The sequence below is a fragment of the Strix uralensis genome, chromosome 1, assembly GCF_047716275.1.
Source record: "Strix uralensis isolate ZFMK-TIS-50842 chromosome 1, bStrUra1, whole genome shotgun sequence".
Classification (NCBI taxonomy): Eukaryota; Metazoa; Chordata; class Aves; order Strigiformes; family Strigidae; genus Strix; species Strix uralensis.
In genome coordinates, this window is record NC_133972.1 from 96,615,806 (window position 1) to 96,636,537 (window position 20,732).

The window sequence follows — 20,732 nt, forward strand, 5'->3', positions numbered from 1 at the left end:
TTCTGAATGCTGTTGACACATTTTATTACAGTACAATACCTTACATTGGTGTGCCTTTTGACATACAAATTGTGGAAGTTGTTGGTATTTTCCAGCTGGCCTGCCTTGGGACCTTGTAACCTCTGAATGATCTCTGCTTTCATTTCCATGGCAATGTGAGCGGGCAATAAAGAAAGTAGAAGACGTTCCTAAAATTTAAAATAATTATTTCTTTAAGGAGAACCAAATCAATATGGAAGCAATACTGTACAAGGCATATGCTATTTACAATACCCTAGAACATTTTGATGAGGCTTGCACTCAGGCATATGCCAGGTATGACCTCCAAAATAAATCTGTTCCTTGAAAAACTTGACAGAGATATACACACAATTCCAAGTAATATCTAACTTCTTCAAGGTTTTGTGTATATTAGAAAAAGTGTAAGCTAAACTTAACGTCTGAAGACATTAGGCACAGTAATCTATTCAATACCTGAGCAGAATGCAGGAAATATGGATCAGCAAATAAAGCAAGAGCTGCAAGGACTCTTCAGAGGACTTCAGGGAAATGCAGTCCAATTCAGGAAAAAGTAGGCTAAATCATTTTTTTTTAAATGTATTTTAAATGTTTAGTCATACTTTTAGCAGTTGTTAGACTGAAAATGAAAAGATAAAATCAGGACACAGAACATATTGAAAATGTTGGACTTTTGCAGACTATTTTGATATGTACTCTTCCTTTACTTTATTATGTCATTTGACGAACTGAAGTGTTTTGAAAATAGTAACCTAAAAGGAAATTGAGTATTTAAAAAAAACCTACATATTTTTCCTTATCTTTTGTTGGTATCATACTCATAGTCTTCTCCTTGTGAAGCTCTCTTACATCAGTACATTTTAATTTTGCCCACTTTACCTGTGACAGCTTTTCATTGAGTTCCTACTTCTCTGGAAAACTGGATCAACAAGGGAACAGATAGAACTCTGCAAAGAAACCTTTCCTGCTTTGATCATACTCCATCTCAAAACTGAACAGGAATTTCCCATTTTCTCATAGGCAGAGCAGAGAGGCTAATTCTGGCTAAGCACAGAAACCATAACCCTGAACCAGTGAGGAGGGTGAAGGCATCTGTAAAAGCCCATGACTGTCAGAGACAGAAACAGCTACGCCAGAAAAGATGATGACCTCAAAATGTGCATGGTCTGCAGGTGTTACTCACAGTAATGCGTTCTCTTTGGTTCACAACGTGTATTTTTGCAGAGTTTGCAGTTCTATTCATGAAGGTACCAGAAGTGTAACCATTAATCCAGTGCTCTGTCTGGGATAATTACTGCTGTTCAGGTCTAACGACCTTGAGTAGAGCATGGCAATAACAGGGCTATAGAGACTCTGATATTTGCAGCTACCTCGGCTATCTATCTCTGTCACGTATAATGAAGACTTCCAATTCCTGATAGCATTTGTGTACCTTTAAGTATAGCATTAGCTTACACGAGGCCCAATGAAGCTGATCCTGCACGTACTTTGTAAAAAAAATCTATTTCAATGAATCAAGACTGAATCTTGCTTTGTTGCTAAGTAATATTGAACTAATAATTTTCTTTCTTTTCTCTCTTTTTTTCTTACTTTGGTGAGATCTAAAAATAATTTTGATTCACATATGTATGGACTGCTCTTTATTTTGCATACTGAGGCATATCACATAAACAGTAAGATGAGTCATGAAGTAAATGTTCAAGGCAAAGCATACCTGTCTCTAGCCTGACTAAAGGAGGCAAGAATAAAATAAAAGATGTACTGTTTTTCTACTGCTAGGATCTCAGTTTTGACACATTGTAACTGAGAGGAATATATGCAATTGACTTTTCATCAAAATGTTAATGAGGCTTTATTTCTTAAATGCAAGATTAATTTAGCACATTGAGGAATTTCAGCAAGTGCACATCCAAGAGGATGTGTATTTTCATTTCAAATGTAGTCCACTGGTCCTTGGTGGAGGTATTTTCCTAACTTATAAAGAATGCCTGCAGAGCCAATGGATTTTTCTCCATAATGAAAGCTTACTCTTCCAAGTTGCTCTTTATCTAACAGAAAGTTGCTCTTTTGTGATGTATAGGGCAGGTTAGCACTTGTTAAGAATTACCATTAAACAGTTAACAAAGAGGTGAGTGCTCTTAGCTCCAGTTCTACATCACTGTGCCATGTTGTACCATGGCTAGTAAATGCAAGCTAGTCCACTATCTTCCTATGACTCCATTATGATTCCAGACACACAGTGAGACAGGCACTCAACATCCAGGTTACTGCTTATGTCTTTGAAACACAGAGGCTGGCAAAAGGTCAAAGATAAAAGCAACAAAAGTTTTCAAGAAAGCAGTAGAAAAAGAAACAGAAAAAGCTTTTGTAGGAAGCAGTGTGAAGTCAACTACAAGCTAAAGAAACATGAGAGGAAAGGGAAAACAGAAGGCCCTAATTTTGTAGGGTACAGCAGGTGAGACGGGATATTTCCCCTCCTTTTTCTCTCCAGGCCAGACCACTACTCCATTCTGCTTAAACATCCCGGTGAAGCTGTTCACCACACCAGAACTTACCTCCAAAGAATGTTTTCCTTCTTCCACTTCCACTGTACAAAAGAGAAGGTTACAACTAGAGGTGGCTTTAGAGAACTGCAACTGGTGAAGCACACTGCAAAATATCCTGCCATGCCCAGTTACACCTAAAGGCTTCAGCCACCCTCTCCATCAAACAGGCTGCAAATGCTCACATTTCAGTCCCAAAGTTACTACTTGTGTAATAATGTGTTATCAAGTCACATATTACAGTTCACCCAGATTGTTAATTTTGGTTTCTTCCACTAAAAGACAATTTTGAAAGAAATGGCATCTCAACTATTTATGAAGACTGTGGCTGGGCTGTTCAGCTAACCAAATACAAAATGGTTATAAATACACTGTTTCTTCCCTTTCTGCTAAAAGATCCTAAGAAATGCAAAGCATTTAGGAACATTTCTTCCTCCATGTTTTGTCATCTCTGGTGGCTAAAAAGAGCATAGTGGAAGGATAAAAACCAATTACTATGAGATTGTAGTGCCTGATGTTGTGCACTGAAATTTCTGCAGACTGGAACAGTGTAAGGAACATAGCAAATTAAGACTGCTGGTTATGATGGCTTTTTATTTAATAATACATTATGTACTATTCTCTCAAAAAGAAAATCTACACATCAAAACCTAGGTGAACTGACATACAAGACACTGACTTTGAGACAAAACGCTTGTCTATTTGTGGTAGACAAGCCACTCTCAGAGGTACAGTCTGTAAGAAAAAAGCCAAAGTAATTCTGAATGCAGGTCAAGATGCAGCATTTAAAAGTCTTTAGACCAAAAGTAACATTACCTGCTTCTGGTGAAAAAGAAACTGCTAAGCTATAGCAATAATGAAAATCCCCTCACAAATATCGTTCCCTGAAATGTTACCAAGATGACCTTACATGATTCATGCACACAGGACTACTTCCTGACTGTCCATGTGTCTCTGAGACTATGCTTTCCCCTCACCGCTCAAATCACTTGTAGCTGAGATCTTTAAGTCCCAGGGCTAAAAGACAAAGCACACAATCCATACGGAGTACAACATTATAGTCTTTCAATACTGTAGGTTGAAGTACTCCTTTCTTCTTTGAACAAGTCCATCAGGATCCCAGTAGATGGCTAGCATTCCCTGGATTCTCTAAGGATTTGCAGTGGTATCTGTCAATCTGTTACTGTTCTCAAACTCTCACAATCAAATTCATTTCCTTGCCAGAATTTTCCGTGAATTATACAGATTACCTCAGCAGTTATTCCCAGTTACTCATCACTCCCCTAAAGCTTGATAAACTCTAGATGTTTGTTTAGCTAAAGTAAATTAGCATATTTCAGGTAAAGATCATAGCACTGTGTCTGTTTTTGCAAGGTGGCAATTGCATTTGCAGCATCTTGCACAATGGAGGTCATGCAGTTGTTACGCAGCAAGGAAGCAAAATATCCTCAAAGGCTTGGTACAGTACATTTTTTTAACTGCATATATCACAAATCAAACTCCTCTTGGCCTGAGTCAATAATGCTTTATTTATTTGCTCATTTCTGTTTTGTTATGTAAACTACCAATTCTGATTCACTCAGTTGTACAAGATTACATCACTATCAACTCTTTACCGAAGCATAAACAATTCTAAGAATTTATAGATTTAAAGGCCAAATATTCTTCCATCTAGTCTGATTTCTTGAATAATATAGAAAATAGAATGTCATCATGGAGAAACAAAGCTATTCTGAGAGGGCTCACTACATTAAAATTAGTTTAGCACCTTACTCTCAATGGAGGGAAACTGTCCTTCAATGCAATTTACAGAACCAAGTACTGAACTCCCATAGGGAGCAAGTCTCTCCTTCTTTCTCTCTCTCTCTCTCTCTCTCTGTCGTCTATGAAGTGAACTGCAGGTCCAGATTTTGGTCTTACTGGAAGAAACGCCCATCTTCGATGCTAGGCTTCTGATGTTGAAGAAGTCTGCAGAAAAACTACATATATGTGGATCAATAAAGGATTATAGGGATATTTTTGGCCCTATAATCCCATATAAGCATATTTTTTCCCTTACAATGTCATTGAAGGCACTGAATATTGAATCCTACTTATCTGTGGGTTTGGCTTTGTTTTCAGATTCCTGTGGCAAATGTCTAATAATCTATTTAGCAAGTTTGACAAACCAGGTCAGTAAGTCAGCAGTAAGAGCTCTAGAAGCAACTAGCATATACATGCATCCAGCTTCACCACAAAGTTTACAAATAAACATGGATAAAATAAAATTTTCAGCTGCCCTCGAAATCTATCAAGAAATAACCTACAAGAAGGAATCTTGTGATTCCTGTTCGCACAGCAATGAAACAGCCATAGAGATGGTGATCAACAGGGTACTTGTTTGGCAAATTATGGTACTGTTTACCCAGATCTCATGCACATTCTCTTAAATACACCTATTGGGATAAACATCTGTAAATTGTTTTTTCTTAAAGCTAACCTGGACTCCTAACCGGGAGGGGAGATGTTTTTTGAAAATTAGGTGCTATTATCCCCTTAAATTTAGGCTATGTTAGTAACCTCCACTAACCTTATTACTTATACTGAGACCAATAAATTACGTTTTACTCATACACACCAAGAAAAGTATTCAATCTTGATTACAGAGACGTCAAGAGATGGAGAATTCATCAACTCCTTAGCTGTTTGTTCCAGTGGCTAATCAGCTGAACTGCTAAAAACTGTTAAAAATATGTTCTGTATTTCATACTTTTGATGTCTTGGCCTTGTTATATCTTTCTCAGCTCAAGATTAATGTCCACACTCTCCCTGTAAACACAAACACTGATCAGATAACTTAATTTTCTTTTCGATCAGGTAAACAGACTTGGCTCCATAAATCTCCTGCTCCTAAGTATTTTCTACACCCCCTTCTCTAAACCCTCAAGAACCTTCAAACATTTTTTGAAAGTTCATTTGACACAAATCCTAACATTGTGCTCCAGTAAACAAAAACACACACATACACACCCTTCTGCCTTATTCCCCTCAGTATGTCCATGGCTTACACTGTGCAACTTTCTGCTGTAACATCTCTGGAGCTCCCTGTCTGCTATGTCTCAAAAATATTTTTCAAAATTACAGCCTTCCAATTTTCTATTTATGACCAATTCTCTTTGCTTTTAGAATTATGACTTTCCAGACAGTTTATTATAAACTGTCTTGATGAATATAGTTTATAAAGTATTCCATATTATGGTATTTACTATCAGACCAATATTTGGCTTTTCTGCAGAAAATATTATAATTGTCTTTACGTATCTCCTAGATCATTTATAAAAAATACATAATAGCATAAAAGATAAGAACTGGCTCTTGCAGGACATGACACACATGCCAATTCACTGAACATCTCCACTGACAGTTTCCAGTTACCCCACTCAAAATCCATTAGACTGTGCTCTTTTGAAGGGGAGCAGTGTCAATACTTTTAATCAGGATGCCCAGCATCATTGCATCAAACACTTTACTGAAATCTACTGCTTTTGGAAAGCTACTTAAACCAAACCTGTTCCCCATAAAAAACTGAAAAACATTTTCATACGACTCGATTTCCTACAAAGTTGTTGAGTACATCACTCTATTTTTTTCTGAATACAAAATGATCATAGCAGCATCTTTTATTTCATACTGATTTTTTATAGTTTTCCTATCTAGTGGCAGCCCCTTCCTTTGTTAGGATGGCTTTTTTTCCTGGAATACTTCCAAAACGCTGGCATCGGCCTTGACAAAAACAGGCAAGGATTTTTGCTGACATCTAGAAGTCTCCTACATATCACAACTTTTTATTGAACCATTTTTTTACATATCTAATTGCTGCTTTGCTGTTACTTATGGCTAGTACAGGCTTTATGCCACAGCTGACATCTTTTCTGATGACAGAATTGTGAAGTCTTGTCTGTTCATTAACAGCCATTGCTAGCAACATTCATCTGTGATTTGTGTTGGTTTTTTTCCTGTGGAAAATGAGTTGTTTCAAATCCCCAAGCACAGCACTGTAAGACTTTTTATCTTCATGATCCTATAGGTGAAATTTCAAGGCTGGCAATGCCAGGAGCCGGTATCAAAACCAAAAAATCAATACACACATGTGGAATTAGAGAACCATCCTCTCAGTCCTCACTACTTCAACAGCCATGGAACGCAAACTCCCTCATGAAGATGTTTTGCAGAAGACAAGCTGTAGGTGCTCGGGAGCTGCTCCGGTGAAAAAGGGAGCCTCAAGTTGGGGCTGCCAGTAGGGCAGGGACCAGCCCCATGGCCAGGTGAGCGGGGCAGGACCAGGGTGGCTGCCAAGGGCTCAGGTCACCAGCCCAGACCATGGTGATCAGACATGTCCACCCAGGTGCGAGGACTGGACCAGGGCCAGGGTGAGTCCCTGCAAATGTACAGTTAACATCTAGCCGGTCACCTTCATCTCCATTAACACTAGAGCTACCTGAAAGCACTGCTTCACTGCAACGGTTTCAGTGTATGGGTCTGAAAGCTCATTTAAATGCACAGGCTCAGCACATATTTGGCAAAGACAAATTCCTTCAAGGAACTTAGGGGATGCTTAATGTTTATGCATAGATTACAGTTTGCATATGCAGGCTGTCTCTGACTAATTTTGCAAAGGAGGTTCACTACACCTTCAGAATACGTGCCTATCCTGTAGCTGTTCAAGAGACAAGTCATCAAACAGCAAAACAATAGAGTAAAAACAGAACATAACGACATAGGCAGCCAGAGCTGCTCAATTAATTGACACAATTTCAAGGTTTGTTTCTGTCTGAAACTGTTAACTCTTGATTTAAGTTTTATATATCTCAAGATCATTGCTGAATAGACAGAAGTAGCGCTTTGCAAATAATCTGTTTGATGGGATTAACATGGTTATTACTGTATCAGCCTTTAATAATAGTGAAGTATTCCAATGCTGGCATTTACTCAATACAATTCTAAACAATAAACCCTTTAACTCCAGTAAATCTCATTCCACATTTTGATGAGGTTTATGTTATTTTTTTCACTAGAAATGAGCAAAACCATACACAGCTCTCTCTTCACGTCTTTTTTCTTCCAAATCATCCATGGAACATGTCAGGGAGGATATTCAAGAGCATTGCCTGAAAGGTATCTATGCAGCCCTTTCCCCAAAGACAGAGATTTCCTGTTCAGCTGCCCAGTTTAGAGTCAAGCCTTGTGGTTGAAAGCATCAAACCCAAAGCAAAACCAAAAGCATTTCTAAGACACAGCACTGCACTTAAATTAGAGGATCGTGTCTGAAGCACATTGACAGCATAGCTCCTCCATGCTCTTCTAGAGTGAAACTGGTTGTTTTTAACCTCAGACTTTGCCTGCTGATGTTTCAGCCATCTGCTTAGAGAATACCAACTAAGCATGCAAGAATGGATTTCCTTCTGTATTTCACTGGTAATTTTGCAATATTTTATGAGTTACCACACAGGTACCACACATTTGTGTGATCAGATGTCAGTCACTGCACAGAAAGATCAAAAGGATCAGTCACCCAACTATGCCTGTCAGGAGCCCGTAAACACTTCAAAGTGGGTCAGACAGAGCAGTCAGAAGCAGGGCCAGACAGCAATAAAAATGAATCAAAACTCTCAATCTCTGCATTAGATTAGTCAAGAGTATAGGTAGATAACCATTGGTTTGGCCCATACAACAGCCTATTTAGATGGAGGGAGAAGTTTATTCAAGCAGAAGTTAATTCAAGAAATTTATTTCATCTATGTATGAATGAAAAGTGAACCTACAGTAAGGATCTGTCCTACTTCTTGTGAAACAGCAATTATAAATTTTAATGACGCAAGCTGTATAATTTAACACCTTTTTTCTGAGCAGCAGTAAGCATCACCATTCAACAACTCACTTCCTAGCCTTGAAGACAGAGGAAGCTGACTCACGCTAGGTAGAAATCAAAGAACGGGCAGATGTCTGGAGGGTATACACTGTTACTGCATTCATAAAGCAGACCTTTTATTTCCTTACAATGATCTAAAGAAAAGGGAACAGGAATGATTTTCATTATATGTCTATCTCGGGAATGAAAGTTTCTCTTTTGCTTATACACAGAATATGTATCCTGTAGAAATCTCCCAATTGGTCTTTAATGATTGCATTCACTAGCTACTAAATATAGAAAGTTTTAAGTGATAAACTCTGCTCCCACTGGAAAATAAACAAGAAATACAGAGCTTTGAAAACCAATTCTCTTTATTTTGAGAAACCTGATCAGGAAACAAACCAGTAACTTACTGTATGGCAGATACATGCTAAACTATTCATGAACACTTATTACTAGGCCTAACCACATAATTTATTAGCATAAATCATAGCAAGGGTTAAAGCTTTCAGAATTATCTTAGTTTTATTTTCTAAAACTCCTAAAAAACATTTTCCACTTTACTGTCTGTACAATTTCCAGAGGTATGGTAGGTTCCAGAAGTATTTAGGCATATATGGATGTAGGCAGAAACTCAGGCTTACTCCACAGAAAGACTGGGATGGTAAATAGACTTTCAAGTGCCTTGTCACCTAGGGAGAGCCGATCCCAAGAGTACAGGCACTAAGGCTGTGTGTTAGAATCCTAAAAATAGGACTTAGAAAAATTAGAGCTGAAAGGGGAGGCCACATCAGTAGGAAATGCCCAGAAAAGGGTGTTGCTTATGATTCTGTACTCAGAGCCACTGGGTGCTTAGCTCTGGGCTACAAGAAGGCACCGTTATTCGCTTGGGACTCTGTTGTGGGCAGAACAGTTTAGAGTCTGGGAACTTTAATTAAATTAATTTATTGCAAACAAAACTCAAACCTCTCATTGCTGATTGCAGTTTTGAAAAAATAAAAGAAGATAAACAGAGACAAGCACTTAGACAACCACCTATCCTCTGCACTTCCCGGTCCCAATTTTCCCTATTTTTGCTGTGGATTATACTCAGTCCATCAAAATTCATGTGACAAGGTGACAGGCAGTGTAGGAAGTTGAGGTGGTATCTGTGATGGTTTATCTCTGCCACTGTGCACTTAACCATTTTTGCTGCTCTATGCTTAATGGTTCCTGCTGCCCTTTTCCTCAGTGTCCCTGCTCCAGCCTGGGACATTGATGGGTACAGCCCCTCATGGGTGTAGGTACCCTCTTCTGATGCAGAGTCCTCTACACACAACACCTTGTCTCCAGCCTCCAGCTGCTGCCTGTTTCTGTCTGAACTCTGTTTGGGCAGATGTACCGTGGGCCACTGACTAGATAATGTTTTGGTGATCAATGGGTAAGTTTTTGTACACAAAACATTTTTCTCCATGCTTGTTTTCATGAGCTCCATGGTAGGCTGGAGGCAGCTTTGACTGGCATGTGGCGATTCACAACCTCCCCTCACAGCTCACCAGCACAGCCCCCTGCAACCTGCAGCCACTTAACGCAGGCTCAGTACGGTGCTGGAGAAATAGGGTGCCAGCTCCAGAAGTTTTCGTGTTTGAACAGGAGATCCAGGGGTTAGACAATGCACTCCATGAGCGACCTGTGTTTGAAACAGTCCTGTGCCAAGAGACCTCCTCTCTCTTCGAACCCCCAAGGAAAAATGCTTATCAGTGAGTATGAGGTTATTTGCAGGTAGAGCCCTAGCAGCCTTTTCAGGTGAAGCTAATCCAGTCCAAAATGAAACAATTTAAAAATCACTGAAGCATGTCTAGTATTCCAGTCTCCACAGTGCTCTGGGTGAACTCCCTAATCCCAGGCTTCTGCACAAGGCTGCTGTGCTCCCTCTTTTTCTCTCATGGGATGTATAATCCAATGGAGACATTTGGTGAATGTCCTTCAAACACAGGGAAACCTGGATCCCAGATTGTCCTCTTGTGGGATTAAGTCCAGACTCACAGATATCTAAAAGCCTCACATGTTGAGGAGTTTTAAATGGGTCTAATTCTTCCCAATTCCACATTTTGTTCCTATTGTTCTTGAATCCCAGTTTACACACTGATGCCAAGCACATTTGTACATGTGAATATGAATTAAACATACTGTAAAAACAAATACCAAAGCTGCAACCGATTGATTTTGACAGCATTATTTCTAATGGCAAATATGCCATGGATTAATTAAATCTATGGTTACTGCATTTAAATAACTTCCAAATTGTGAGAAATTTGGAAATGGTTTGTGACTTCTTTACCTGAAATCCTTTTTGATAATTTCCAGCATACATTAATATACCCCATTCCTTTATTTAATTTGATGAATTTTGAAACTCCACATTTTAAACATGGATTAATACATCTACCCATCAGAAAAACATGTTGACAATGAGGATTGTGTTGCTGTTCAGAGATAAAATTAAAGGAAAACAGAAGGTAATTTTGAAGACACACGCTTTTCTGGGTATATATAATAACTGATAAAATTTTACCATGTAATTCACAAGATCATAATTTACTATTTATGACTGAAACCTCAGTAATACAGACACATAATGCCGACTATTTAGCATACAGGAACCATAATGCCTGGAAAAGGAGGCAGAACTTAAAATTTACATCTTTAGTGTAACAGGATGCTTATTTTCATACTTGGCTCTTGTTCCATTTCTCTTGGTGAAATTTTTTTACTGCTTAAAAACTCCTTCTGCATGATACTAGCAAAGGTTACAAAATATATACTTCTTTTTCACACTAGCATTGCCGTTCTCACTATTTACACTATGTAACTTTGAAGAAAACGGCAAAAAATAAGACTTCTGTATGTTTTCAGCCACTTGTAGTAAAAAATGCTACAAAATACACTTCTTGATTTTTATTAGCACACTATTGTTATTAGTAAGCCAAAGGAAGCCAATTTTCTTTTCAATCCTGATTTGGTAAAGTGTCCAAGGCACACCTTAAAATGTTCATCTTCCCCATGACAGCCTCATAGCTGTCCTCAGCAGCACTTGCACTGCCATGTCCAGCACAGCTTAGCAACATGCAAATGCTAAATCCTGCCAAGGATCCACACAACATGTGCTAAATGCATTGTCGTGCTCTGATGAATCAGGGCCTTCCTACAGAAAAGTGCCCTATATATTCAGTTTGGGTCATTGCAGAAATTGTTTGTTTGCAGTTTACAATCTCAGTATTAAAAAATAACTGTTTTTTTCCAAGGGGTGTGACTGGAAGAAAGGAAAAACAAATGTTATTCTCCAAACACTGCACTCCGAGTCAAGTGGATCCATCTAAACGAGAGCCACTGAGAAGTGCAGCAGAAGGAATCGTTCAGAAGACAGGATGGAGCAAGCAGGGAGAGAGCACAAAGAAGCAGGATATTACTCTGCTGCAGTGCAACTGACTTCTGCAGAGTAGACTGTCAACTAAGTGTGAAGGTGACAGGAATATTTCCTAGAGACCCAGAGGGACTTGCCGAAGTTGTTTCTATGCTGGAAGCCACTAGAAGCTGTTGAACTAGAAGGGCTTTCTAGAAGAAGGCTGGTGGAAACTACCCAGCAAGGATTCAATGAGAGATTTATTTTTAAATCTTGGTATTTCCTCTGTTTCATCAGCAATTCAGAGTTTCTTTGGTTGAAGAGTTAACTTATCATAAATAAGTTAACTGTGCTGTGAATAAAACCCATTTTTTTTTGAGACTGGCAGCTATTCCACCCAAGGACCTATATGAGTCATGCTCCGTCATACCAAGTGTGGCTTAAAGTTTGAATAAACTCTCTCAGTGATCCTGCAAGGTTAAGCCTTTGCAGCTGTGCCTATTCCTGTATGGATTGCAGCCCATGCAATGAGCAAATCTTATAAATTATTTGGGGGTAAAAGGTTGTTTCATATTTGGGTGAGTTAAGAGAAACTTTGGTTGCAAAAGCTCATCCCTTAGATCATAACAACTGCTGTTGAAAGAATGACACTGAATATACACAAGGCAATTCTTACTTAAAGCTTGACAGATAAAGGTCTGCATCTTACCTGTCTAGTGTGATATCAGTTTCTTTGCTATTCCCCTGTATCCTTTTCCTTGTGTAGTCTCCAAAGAAGCCTGGCGTTTTGGTCTGAGACTGTATGCTGAAATACTGACAGCTGTTTCAGTGCAACTGGTCCATCTTTCTTTGGCAAACCTACAGCTCTTCCAGCAGGGCAAAATTCACTGGATTCAGGACAGTAATAGCCACCCAGACTAGTCACCTCACATCTTCCAGCACAACTTCTTCAAAGTTTGTTTTTCTCTCAACAGTAAGGGGAAGGTGACATTTTGATAACAACTTCCTCCGCTGGTTATAGCTAACTTTTCTCACCTATAGGTTCACATTTGCATTCTGCAGGTGCTTGTTTCTAGTATCTAACAGCAGCACATTGAAAGGATGACTCCTCAGATGTACTTTTCCCATTCCAGTGGTACAGAAATCCAACAGCATATGCAATATGGTATTTTCATGTTTCAGCTTCCAATGCAGAAGAGAGTAAACAGAAAGGAACAAAATATGGCCCAGGAGGAACTGCAAGACCAGCAATAAATGTTTCTTCAGTGTGATACAGGAGACAGAAAGGAAAAATGGAAGTGCCAGCTGGCCAGATTTAAATACGTTCAACTACCTAAATCTGATGGGTTTGCTTTTTTTTTTTTTTTTAAATGGTCAACAAGAAAGCATGGGGCTACATGAAAACCTGGGGCCCAAGCTACACTGCAAGTTGTAGCAGTAAACATAGTTGTTATTTTCAAACACTAGCCAGAAACATTTTTATGAAGAAGCAAGGAAAAATGTCTGCTGTTAATTTTACAGTAACAATTGGTCCTACTCTCAATATCCATGTCATTTCATAAACAAATATATCTGGCTACAGTAAAGCAAGAAAAAAACCAGCAAACCTGCACCTTATGAATTCCAGTAAAATTAATCTTTCAGCATTCTTCTCATCTTCTAGAAATGTACATAAACTGCCATCTGTATACTTGCATACTCAGGCTTTATTTTATACATGAACAGAGATCTAAAAATATCTTACATAACAAATCAAATTTATTTACAGATTTACTTTTGTAACATAAAGCTCACCGTAAAAGCTGACAGATCTCCATGATATGGTGTACTACGCAGCACTAAAGCACTTCTGTGAATAACACTCTGCGGACTGGTGGAACATGCTCCAACAACAAATTATTGTTTCTGGGACTTGTACATATTTTATGGTTGATAAGCAACTTCCACTCAAATCTTTACTTCTTGGAGCAATGCAGAAAGCTACTTTAAAAATAATCTGAGCATAAAAGAAAATTAAAGGGACATAAGAGGGATTTTTTTAAAAAAAGACATTTTAAAAAAAAATTCTCAATGGGAAGAACTAATCAAATTAAAAATACTTGACCATGCAAAGACATTTGTCCTGTCCCATGACTGCTTACTTTCTTCAAGACCCTTGTGTGAGGGATTTTGCCTTCCAGAAATACAGGCTGCCCATATCAAGTGAATCATTCTCACCCAACAAGATCACTAAAACCTTCAGAGAATTCTTAGTTTTTTCTCTACAAAAACTGTCTTGACTTTCTTCCATACCTCACCCTCACCCAAATGTGCAGTGATCTTATATTCTACTTCCACTAATATGCCCAAAACAGACATTGGGTTTCTAAATTGGTAGTCCTCTGATCTCCCCTGGAGCTCTGCCAAAATTGGCATCGCAGTTGCCCCCCTCCTGTCCTGCAGCATCAACACAGCTCTTGGTGAAAGACTCCACATAAGAAGTATCAGCAGGACTTCAGCTGTTTTGTTCCTGAGCTTATTTAGATCTCTCTGCTGAATACACAGATATGAGGATTTACTACCACTTATTTTATTTAGTCTATCTATTCCTTGACCTCTCCTCCTCACACTTCACCTTGAGATAAATGCTGTAATGAGTTTTCCATAAATGTGGGAAACCCTTTTCTTCCACAATGAATGCAGAAGCATAAAATAAATTACTTACTACGGGGAATTACATGGTATAGTTCCTCAATATGAACTTACTCTGAAAAAGACAAATCAGTTCATTTCTGTACAGTTAAAAAAGTACTTCATGATTCTTTCTAATCATTGTTATAATATTTCTCTTTTCAATGCTAATTTAATTTGCCAAAAAGATAAAAAATATTTTTCTAATTTTTCTAACTTTTCATTATCCCCTTTCATATAAGCAAAATTTCAGATGCCCTTGCAGTTATTTAAAATTACTCTATTACCAATTTGCATTCATGATAACAAGGTAATAAACATTAAAAATGGATTAAATGGAATGCTTTTCTATTCCTTTCTTCCTTTTTTTTTTTTTTTTCCTTGTGATTGAGAACTAGCAGGTCTAGAATCAACTAAATTAATACTTTGCTTTCAGTGGTGGAGGGAAAGTAGCTTTATTATGCTCGATTATTAAAATTTTAATTTACTTCCAACATGACAAAGCAGGCAAGCTACACAACACATCCTAGTCCTTTAAAACTTTTACCATTTCTTTTTATATGCACTAAAATTCTGTATCAACAAGCACTTGAATTCACTGAACATGGCTTACAAGAGTGGGTAACAAATGTGTTTAAGGCATGACTAGCAATGCCTTTCTGAACAAGTGCCTAAGTTTGTTCTTCTGTTGGGTTTGTGTGTGTGGTAAGGTTTGGGGGAGGGGATGGGCTACAATGGTGGCCCCATCTGAGAAACTTCTTGAAGCTGCCCCGGCTCCAAGTCGGACCCACCTCTGGCCAAGGCCAAGCCAATTAGCAATTGTGATCGTGCCTCTGTGATAACATATTTAAGAAGGGGAACCTGAGAGGAGAAGTTAGGAGTTGTGAGGAGTACACAGATGCAAACACTGAGGTCAATGGAAGAAAGGAGGAAGAGAAGGGGGGAGGTGCGCTGGAGCAGAGACCCCCTGCAGCCCATGGAGGTCCATGGTGGAGCAGATGCCCACCTGCAGCCCACGGAGGACCCCACACCGGAGCAGGTGGCTGCACCTGAAGAAGGCCAGGGCTCTGAGGGAAGAAGCTCCCACTGTTGTAGTTCGGCTCTGGGAGGACTATGACACACGAGGGTTACCCACGCTGGAGCAGTTCAGGAAGAGCTGCAGCCCGTGGGAAGGACTCACATCAGAGAAAGTTTGTGGAGGACTGCCTCCCGTGAGAGGGATGTCACACTGCAGCAGAGGAAGAGTACAGAGTCCTCCCCCTGAGGAGGAATAAGTGGCAGGACTGACCGCAACCCCCATTCCCTGCCCCCTGCGCCACTGAGGGGGAGGAGGTAGAGAAATTGGGAGCAAAGCTGAGCCTGGAAGAAGGGAGGGTTGGGGGGAAGGTGCTTCTAAGGTGTAGTAATTCTTCTCATTGTTCTACTCTGTTTCTTAAGTGGTGGTGGTGTTTGAATTAAACTGATGTTCTTTTTCTTCCCAAATTGAGTCTGTCTTTTGCCCATGACCATACGGGTGAGTCATCCCTCTCTGTCCTTGTCTCAATCCCGAGCCTTTTGTTGTATGTTCTCCTCCCCATCCCTGAGGGAGAAGGAGTGAACAAGCTGCTGAGTGGTGCTCAGTTGCCCTCTGGGCTCAAACCATGACAGTCCTATTTGTGATTTGTAGAATTAAGTACTGTTTACCAACTTACAAGTTCAAAAAGGCATAGATATGACAGAATACTTTAAATTTGTATTTTTCAAGCTTCTTGAAGCTGAGACTAGCATCATGAAATTAAAATGAAATCAAAACACAAATTAACGAAACTCTACCATGCCACCTTCTTATTCCACTGTAATTCATTATAATACTTTTATATATATATATAAATAAAAATCCTTTCATTTCAATAATACAGTGTATTCAACAATGGATGCTACTTAACTTTCAAGTATAAGTTATCCTACATCGTCTAGTCCCTTTGAAAAAAGCAATTAACCCAACACCATAGCTCTACAGTTGAAAGGCTAAAATCTTCCTTTTCTGAATGAAGAAAACTTACAAGCGTGTTGTCCTGCATAGAGTCATCAGACACTGATGGGAACCTGGAGCAATGGGGACAGATGGCAACACTGCACCAGTTATAGTTACCACAAAGCGATGGGTACAGTGGGGTTACAGCAGCCCATGAAGTGCCATTTGCTAATTTGCTCAACAGCATATCTTTCACTGAGGGATAAACAACCCTGCATTCGTGTTAACACAGGCAATGACTCAGAAGTAGCTGTCACTGCACTCACCCTGCAGCTGATGCCACAATGTTCCCAATGCCAAATCTACCTCACAAAATAAAAACCTCTTTAGAGGCCAATTAAATTTTTTTTTTTTTTTTAGTATGTTGTCTTTTCAGACTTAGAAACTGATTCATTCACTAAGGCTAGGCTAAGCACCTGACCAACTCAAGCACACATTTCCATGAAATGAAAACCTTGCATTATATCATACCAGTAATTATATTTTCTTTCCTATTTCTTAAAAATGTGTCTTATTACCTACCCATACTAACAGGTTGACATTCCAGTATCATTTAAGATAACTGAAGAACTGCAAATGACTTTGTGCATTTCAGAAATAATAAAGTTGACTTGTCAACTAATGCTAGATTTTTCATTTTCAGTTACATTACCCACTGTTTCTTCCTCTTGGTGAAAATGTGTCTCATTACAGGTAAATGACTAGTTGTTGTGTTATTTTTAGGGGAAGGAGTTTAATTTATAAAAGAAAGTTTCAGATATTATGTCTGGAAAGGAAGGAAGGCAGTGAGCCACTTAAAAGACAACAGTGATACGTAGAGTCTATGCTTACGTTGAAGAAGAGACAGAAGGGTTTTGGCAATGATTCTCTGAATTCAGTAGCAATGCAGGTCTTCTCTAACTGTAAGAAATGTGATATACTAGACAAAGACAGTGACTGAACCATATGCTAATCTTGTATTAGATTTTTCATGAGTATTAAAGAAACCAAACTTGCTTGAAAATTACTGTTTCATGGTAAATCTCTTAATGAATTCAGCTCCTAGAAAAGGAGGTGGAAGAATGCCCTCTGATGCAGGGATATAAGGATGAAGAGGCCACATAAGCTGACAGGAGGAGGATGCAGAAATGAGTACGAGTAGCTAGTTGGGAGAACTCTGGTCAAGTACTTTCATGCACTAAATATTTGGCCCTTCCTACACATAGCAAAGGTACACAGGCTATACCAGCAACAGCCTTTCCAGATCTGAAACCATAGCCTGAGTAAGGTGGTTTTGAAGTCTGCTGTGTGTGAACGCTATGACTTTTTCCACTTTGCACCTGCACCACAGCTGTTTGCTATGATTTAAAGAGAGTTTTCTGAATGTCTTATAATAATTTTCAGTGAAGATTACAAATGTTCACATGTTTTTAAATCTGCGAGGTACCACTGAACTAGATCAATTCATGATCAAATCAAAGCTTTCTGAAACAAGGTTTGAGGGATCCACTGTAATGCTCTGTCAGGATCACTGTCATCTTCAGGGAATCTGGTGATACCTGTAGAGGATAAAAATCCTTTGGTGTATGCTGTTAGGGCTTTCTTGATTTTAACAGTGATGTCAGTGAACAGGATCACATTTTCATGTGATTTTGGGGGTTAAAAGAATATTGAATCTCTTTTGAAAACTTTCAATCTACTTTCAGTAGTGGCACACATTGTGACAGCTCTTTCAGCTCCCTCCATCTTACAAGTTCACCCTGTCTCTCATGGTTCTCCACAGCTCACAGTTTAATTGTCTAGTTTTCCTGCCTCAATGCATATGTAAGATCCCAAAAGGGTTGAAGTCCTTATGCATCTCCATAGCACTGGAATTTTTTATCTTGTCACTGAAACTCTGATCACTTAGTTTACCCCTACTGGTATGGAAAACAACGGCACACTTTTTCTGGAAATCACTGTAATTAACTGGAAATCACTGACAGACACTTATCACATGGCTTCTACATTTTTATCGTCATCTAGAAAAGTCACTCTCCTCCTCAAAATGGATGGCTGTTTTCCTACACATATTCACAACATACACTTTTTATTTTCACCAAAGTTTCAACAAGTATCAAGCTGACTTGATTCTTTTCTTCAAAGTATGTCCTTGACAGTTTATCATAAATTTTGCAGATCTTACAACTGCCCACATTTTAAGGCATCCCAAACATTGTGGCTCTACTTAGCTGTTATCAGTTTCCTGAGATTCACCTACTGCATCCATGTTTGCATTCCAGACATATTACACCATGGCACTGCTACTTCCTTTTCTCTTCGGTGCATTTTCATTCATGCTGCTCACACCTGTCAGACAATTCACTTTCAGCCAGTCATATCTTTAAAATGTTAATGTATGCTATGCAACAATGTACTTATGTCTTTTGCATGCTGGATAATAATTTTAACTGAGTGAAAATATTTAGGAAGAAACTGTGGTACAATGATTTATGTAAGTTATAGCACATCTATTTATAGCACTACACAGTCTTTTAATGATAGTCTGTTGGCATAATTGAGAATCCTTGCACACGGCTCGGACGAAAACACTGACAACAACAATAATATTTAATTGCATTTTATATGCAAAAATTAATGGAACTTCAGCTAACAGCAATGTTATTCGTATGCTACTGATTCTAAATTGGGTTGTGACATATCGTTTGTTCCTCAGACTCACTGAAGATGCATATATTAATTCACAAGAACTCTAGAAAATTCATATGGGGAAGAAAAATTATCTCTAGAGTTTACACAAAATGAGGAAAATAGAGAGAAAGCTTATCACAGGACACCCAAAAGATGAGCAATCAACTCTCATTAGAAAGGCATATATTAATAGAGAAAAAAAAAGATTACATATAAAAGAAAGATTTAACATTAAAAGCTGGTATAAAAAGAAAAACAAAAGCTTGTGATTTTGTTTAAATTATCTTGTTAGTGCAATAAAAAAACCCCAGACATCCTTGGACATATTTGCAGAGTATTTGCATGTCACGATTACAGTCCCAGGCACACTAACACTTCCATCTTCTATTTTTATAACTACTATAACAAGATGAATGTATTTTTTTCCCTATGGTACTAGAAAACAAATGTTCATTCTTAATGTATGGTGACCATGCAAGGATGTATTTTAAAATAACCTGGAAGAATATCTTAAAATGAAAGAAGACTACTGGTACGATTTTTTTTTTTTTTTTTTTTTTTGGTAAATACGGAGAGAAAATGGAATTGTTATTAATCTAAAATTCCATTCTTCACAGACAGGTTTTGTCCAGCAATCTCTACATTGCACAATCGGAGATGAGGAGTTACTCATCTGGAGTAAACCTCTTTACTGTAATTGTGCTTTTAAAGAGTGCTGTCATTCTGGATTGTATTACAGCTGTGCATAAACCCTATGAGCACTAGGCCTTTTTTTAATTAATTAAAAAAAGAAATGTAGCCCCAGTTGTTGCAGCATATCAGCCCTGGGCTGCCTGAGGGTTTCCTTCAATGCTGTAAAGGGCATTATTAAAGGTATGGGTGATGGTTCGACTCATGCTCAAAACCAGATGTGACCTATAAAGCCAAGGGAATTTAACAAAGACAAGTTATATCCGTATTTTCCCTCAGTCCTCTCACATTTGAAAGATCACAGTAGCCAATATAGCCTGGAGTCGGGATGGAAGACACGTGTCAGGATCTACTCTGGCTAGAGCATTTCTGAAGGATCACATATGGGACTGGAGAAAAGCAGTCTTCCAAAATTTACATTCTTTCCGAACATAGGAAGTATAGAAGAACATAAAATCATTAAAAGTCATGCAAAAAAGTTCTGGGGAAGCAACTTTCTCTGAGCAATAGAAACAAAGGATTTTTGTCATCAGGGAGTTTAACTAGAGTTAGTGGGGCCAAAGGAAGATTAAAATGCACTGCCAAAGTGCAGAAAGACTGTCAAAAACCTAGGTAACTTCTTTCATTCCTACCAACAAGAGGAGATTGGGAAGATGCAAAACTATTAATTATGCAGTATGAATCAAAGAAGTCGCTACAAATTAATGACTCAGTAGAACAGGTTTTACAGCAAAGTGACAAAATGAACAAGAATAATTATCAGGGCCAAATTTTTCTCATGATACAAAGTTATTCATAGTAACTAGCAGAAATAGGGACTGTGAAAAGCTCTTAGAACACCAAGGCCATGGTTTC

At 38.5% G+C, this 20,732-nt stretch overlaps 1 protein-coding gene across 2 annotated transcripts in view; it reads right to left on the reverse strand.

The window, feature by feature from the left end:
- Positions 1 to 20,732, reverse strand: part of ADCY2 (adenylate cyclase 2) — a 235,727-nt gene that overhangs the window by 84,831 nt on the left and 130,164 nt on the right. For both annotated transcript variants that reach the window (XR_012629660.1, XM_074874654.1), the window contains exon 5: positions 40 to 188. Coding sequence is in view for 1 of the 2 variants with exons in the window: in XM_074874654.1 (XP_074730755.1) it covers positions 40 to 188 (149 nt within the window). In the remaining variant the exon portion in view is untranslated. The remainder of the gene's footprint in view (positions 1 to 39; positions 189 to 20,732) is intronic.